General features: G+C 43.6%; 1 protein-coding gene across 1 annotated transcript; it reads left to right on the top strand.

Moving 5' to 3' along the window:
• Window positions 1-3,499: 3,499 nt before the first annotated feature.
• Window positions 3,500-4,105, top strand: LOC125378163 (trichohyalin-like). The gene has a single exon (XM_048393106.1). It carries the CDS (start codon window positions 3,500-3,502, stop codon window positions 4,103-4,105), a length of 606 nt encoding a protein of 201 aa, XP_048249063.1.
• Window positions 4,106-5,599: the final 1,494 nt, after the last annotated feature.

The raw sequence follows: 5,599 nt of genomic DNA, 5'->3' as shown, positions 1-5,599 counted from the left end.
GGCGTGTAATCAACACAACGTACAACGTACCTGACATAGACAAGGCGTGTAATCAACACAACGTGCAACGTGCCTGACATAAACAAGGCGTGTAATCAACACAACGTACAACGTACCTGACACAGACAAGGCGTGTAATCACTATACACAAGTAAACAACGTACCTGACATAGACAAGGCGTGTTATCAACACAACGTACAACGTACCTGACATAGACAAGGCGTGTAATCACTATACACAAGTAAACAACGTACCTGACATAGACAAGGCGTGTAATCAACACAACGTACAACGTACCTGACATAAACAAGGCGTGTTATCAACACAACGTACAACGTACCTGACATAGACAAGGCGTGTAATCAACACAACGTACAACGTACCTGACTAAGACAAGGCGTGTAATCACTATACACAAGTAAACAACGTACCTGACATAGACAAGGCGTGTAATCAACACAACGTACAACGTACCTGACGTAGACAAGGCGTGTAATCACTAAACACAAGTAAACAACGTACCTGACATAGACAAGGCGTGTAATCAACACAACGTACAACGTACCTGACATAAACAAGGCGTGTAATCAACACAACGTGCAACGTGCCTTGTACGGAAGTTCAGTTTTATCCTGCTCGTGTCAAATTGTTGTAAACGTCTGAGACCTGCATCACTTCGGGCTTTCCTCACACATTCAGCTGATTTAACTGGTAAACTGTTATAAGCGGCGTTAAACCTTACTCACTCGCTCACTCAAAAGGCAACCACAGCATCGAAGCTACCCCGACAGTAGCCTCCATGTTTCATGCTGAATTTGTTGGAATTTTCGAAGACACTTTTGTATTGGTTGTAAAAATCTATTGGTTGTATAAAATAAATTAGTTGTATGCAGGCATTGTTTGTATACAGGTATTGGTTGTATACAGATATTGGTTGTACACAAGTATTGATTGTACACATGTATTGGTTCTATGCATGAATTCATTGTACACATGCATTGGTTGTACACAGGTATTTGTTGTATAGAGGTATTGGTTGTATAGATGTATTGGTTGTATACAGGTATTGGTTGTATACATGTATTGGTTGTATGCATGCATTGCTTGTATGCAGGTATTAGTTGTACACAAGTATTGGTTGTACCCACGTATTGGTTGTATGCAAGTATTAGTTGTATACAGGTATTGGTTGTACACAGGTATTGGTTGTATGCAAGTATTGGTTGTATACAGGTATTGGTTGTACACAGGTATTGGCTGTATGCAAGTATTGGTTGTGCACAGGTATTGGTTGTAGACAGGTATTGGTTGTAAACATGTATTGGTTGTATGCATGAATTCCTTGTACACATGTATTGGTTGTACACAGGTATTGGTTGTATGCATGTATTGCTTGTACACAGGTATTGGTTGTACACAGGTATTGGTTGTATGCAAGTATTGGCTCTATACAGGTATTGGTTGTACACAGGTATTGGTTCTATACAGGTTTTGGTTGTGCACAGGTTTTGGTTGTACACACGTATTGGTTGTACACAGGTATTGCTTGTATACAGGTATTGGTTGTGCACAAGTATTGGTTGTATACAGGTATTGGTTGTACACAGGTATTGGTTGTATACAGGTCTTGGTTGTGCACAGGTATTGGTTGTACACACGTATTGGTTGTACACAGGTATTGCTTGTATACAGGTATTGGTTGTACACATGTATTGGTTGTATTCAGGTATTGGTTATACACAGGTATTGGTTGTACACAGGTATTGGTTGTACACAGGTATTTTTTGTATGCAGGTATTTGTTGTATGCAGGTATTGGTTGTATACAGGTATTGGTTGTACACAGGTATTGGTTGTTTACAGTTATTGGTTGTACACGGGTATTGGTTGTATGCAGGTGTTGGTTGCATACAGGTGTTGGTTGCATACAGGTGTTGGATGTACATAGGTGTCTGTTGTATGCAAGTGTTGGTTGTATACAGGTGTTGGTTGTACACAGGTTTTGGTTGTATGCAAGTATTGGTTGTTTGCAAGTATTGGTTGTACACAGGTACTGGTTGTACACAAGTATTGGTTGTACACAGGTATTGGTTGTACACACGTATTGGTTGTACACATGTATTGGTTGTACACAGGTATTGCTTGTATACAGGTATTGGTTGTACACAGGTATTGGTTGTATTCAGGTATTGGTTGTACACAGGTATTGGTTGTATACAGGTATTGGTTGTACACAGGTATTGGTTCTTTACAGGTATTGGTTGTACACGGGTATTGGTTGTATGCAGGTGTTGGTTGAATACGGGTGTTGGTTGTACACATGTGTCTGTTGTATGCAGGTATTGGTTGTATACAGGTGTTAGTTGTACACAGGTATTGGTTGTATGCAAATATTGGTTGTTTGCAATTATTGGTTGTACACAGGTATTGGTTGTACACAAGTATTGGTTGTACACAGGTATTGGTTGTATACAGGTATTGGTTGTACACAGGTATTGGTTGTACACAAGTAGTGCTTGTATACAGGTATTGGTTGTACACAGGTATTGGTTGTATTCAGGTATTGGTTGTTTGCAATTATTGGTTGTACACAGGTATTGGTTGTACACAAGTATTGGTTGTACACAGGTATTGGTTGTATACAGGTATTGGTTGTACACAGGTATTGGTTGTACACAAGTAGTGCTTGTATACAGGTATTGGTTGTACACAGGTATTGGTTGTATTCAGGTATTGGTAGTTCACAGGTATTGGTTGTACACAGGTATTGGTTGTATACAGGTATTAGTTGTACACAGGTATTGGTTGTATACAGGTTTTGGTTGTGCAAAGGTGTTGGTTGTACACGGGAATTGGTTGTACACAGGTGTCTGTTGTATGCAGAAGTTGGTTGTATACAGGTATTGGTTGTATACAGGTGTCTGTTGTATGGAGGTGTTGGTTGTATACAGGTGTTGGTTGTACACAGGTGTCTGTTGTATGCAGGTATTGGTTGTATACAGGTATTGGTTGTATACAGGTATTGGTTGTACACAGGTGATGGTTTTACAGAGGCATTTGTTGTATGCAGGTGTTGGTTGTACACAGGTATTGGTTGTATAAAGGTATTGGTTGTACACAGGTATTAATTGTATACAGGTATTGGTTGTACACAGGTGATGGGTTTACAGAAGTATTTGTTGTATGCTGGTGTTGGTTGTACACAGGTATTGGTTGTATAAAGGTATTGGTTGTACACAGGTATTTGTGAAGGATGTACATACACACCTGTGCGATACTTTCGGTATTTTTTACCAATCGTATTCCATTTATTGTGGGAGAGAGATAGAACATTAACACTACATCAGTTCACACACAAAAGGCGCACGAAGGAGAGAGAGGCGAGTACGGGGAGGAGATAGACGCGGTTACGGTAGCAGAGAGAGACGAGTTCGGCGAGGAGTGAGGGGCGGTAACGGGGAGGAACGAGATACGAGTACGGGTGGAGGGAGAGACGTACATGTATATCGTGAGGCGAGAGAGGCGGGAGGAGAGAGAGGTGGATACGGGGAAGAGAGAGGAGATTATGTGGAGGAGAGAGAGGACAGTACGGGGAGAAGAGAAAGGCGAGTACGAGGAGAAGAGAGAGGCGAGTACCGGGAGCAGAGAGGCGATTACGAGGAGACAGAGGCGAGTACGACGAGAAGACAGAAGCGAGTACGGGGAGGAGATAGAGGCGTTTACGGAGAGAAGAGAGAGGCGAATACGAGGAGGAGAGATGGGTGCGGTGAGGAGAGAGAGACGAGTGCGAGGAGGAGAGAGAGGCGCGTTGGGAGAGGAGAGAGAGACAAGTACAGGGAAGAGAGAAACGAGTGCGGGGAAGAGAGAGAGACGAGTATGGGGAGGAGAGAGAGGCAAGTGCGGGGAGGAGAGTGAAGCGATAATGGCGAGGAGGGAGAAGCGAGTACGGGGAGGAGAGAGAGACGAGTACGGGGAGGAGAGAGAGGCGTGTTGGGAGAGGAGAGAGAGACAAGTAGAGGGAAGAGAGAAACGAGTGCGGGGAAGAGAGAGAGACGAGTACGGGGAGGAGAGAGAGGCAAGTGCGGGGAGGAGAGTGAAGCGATAATGGCGAGGAGGGAGAAGCGAGTACGGGGAGGAGAGAGAGACGAGTACGGGGAGGAGAGAGAGGCAAGTGCGGGGAGGAGAGTGAAGCGATAATGGCGAGGAGGGAGAAGCGAGTACGGGGAGGAGAGAGAGACGAGTACGGGGAGGAGAGAGAGACGAGTACGGGGAGGAGAGAGAAGCGAGTACGGGGAGGAGAGAGGCGAGTACGGACATGAGAGAGTCAGGCGAGTACGGCGAGGCGAGGGGAGCGACAGAGGGGCGAGTACAGGGAGAAGAGAGAGGCTAGTACGAGGAGAAGAGGGAAATGTGTACGGGAAGAAGAGAGAGGTGAGTACTGGGAGAAGAGAGTGACGGGTACGGGGAGGAGAGAGATGGTATTACGAGGAGGAGAGAGAGGCGGTTACGGGAAGAAGAAAAGAGAGGCAAGTACGGAGAGGAGAGAGACGGGAACAGGAGGAGAGACAGGCGAGTACGGTGAGGAGAGAGAGAGGCGAGTACAGGGAAGAGAGAGAGAGAGAAGGACACGAGCAGGAGAGAGAGGGGAGTACGTGAGGAGCGAATGGCAGGTGCGAGCATGAGAGACTACGACTACGGGGAGGAGAGAGAATCAGGTAAAGGTGGTTGCCATTTTATCGAAGAAAAATACCTTGCCCCAAAACTGTTGAAGGCTGTTGAAAAACAAGAACCTGCCTGACAGAATAATATTATTGTTGCAAGGAGTGTATCTAAACAAAAGGTCAGGCTGATAGTCTTAAATAACAAAAATATCTGGTTTTGTAGCTGATAAGAATACAAAATCCAAGGTGGGATAACACATCACCAATCTTTTCAATTTGTGTGGAATTTTACCACTGCTATCTCATCATAAGGATGTGCACCGGCTCATTTTCAGATATCAAATTGCTTGGTTGAAAATACTGGTATTACACTGCAATTAATTTTCAATCAGAAAACGAAAAGAGAACAAAATTTACTAGTTTGTGATTACTTTTAATAATAGCTAAAGACCAGGTATTTTTTTTAAAACAGCCGCATACATGACAGAAAGAGGACAGGATGCATAAATTATCTTTTTATATGACTTTATTTGATTTTTTACAACAGAAGTGTTCATTTTGACCAAAATATCCCAGAATCTGCAACCAAAATATCTGACCACAACCATCATATTCTATTACATTGGATGCAAAAACATTAAGTGACGTCAATTTGTTTTCTTTTGCTATGGAGAGGGGTGTGTCGGCAGTAGAGAGTCTGGCCACTCCTCTAGCAGTTGTAACACAACAATAATACCTTCACATTCTGCTTATTTGATCAAAAACGCACCTTTGTGACAGAGTTCAGCGCCATAATGCACCACAAGACCCGCCTTTCTATTTGGAGCCAATCAGGAATCAGTAGTCCGTTAGCGGGTGTGGTCTTAAGGTTTCAGCATGCGAGTTAGGGCATTTTAAACCGCGAATTTTTCAAAGTTAGAGGAAAGAAATATTTACAG

Source organism: Haliotis rufescens, unplaced genomic scaffold (genome assembly GCF_023055435.1).
Source record: "Haliotis rufescens isolate VD_foot unplaced genomic scaffold, xgHalRufe1.0.p SCAF_114, whole genome shotgun sequence".
NCBI classification, from domain to species: Eukaryota; Metazoa; Mollusca; class Gastropoda; order Lepetellida; family Haliotidae; genus Haliotis; species Haliotis rufescens.
This window is presented reverse-complemented; position numbering and strand designations above follow the sequence as displayed.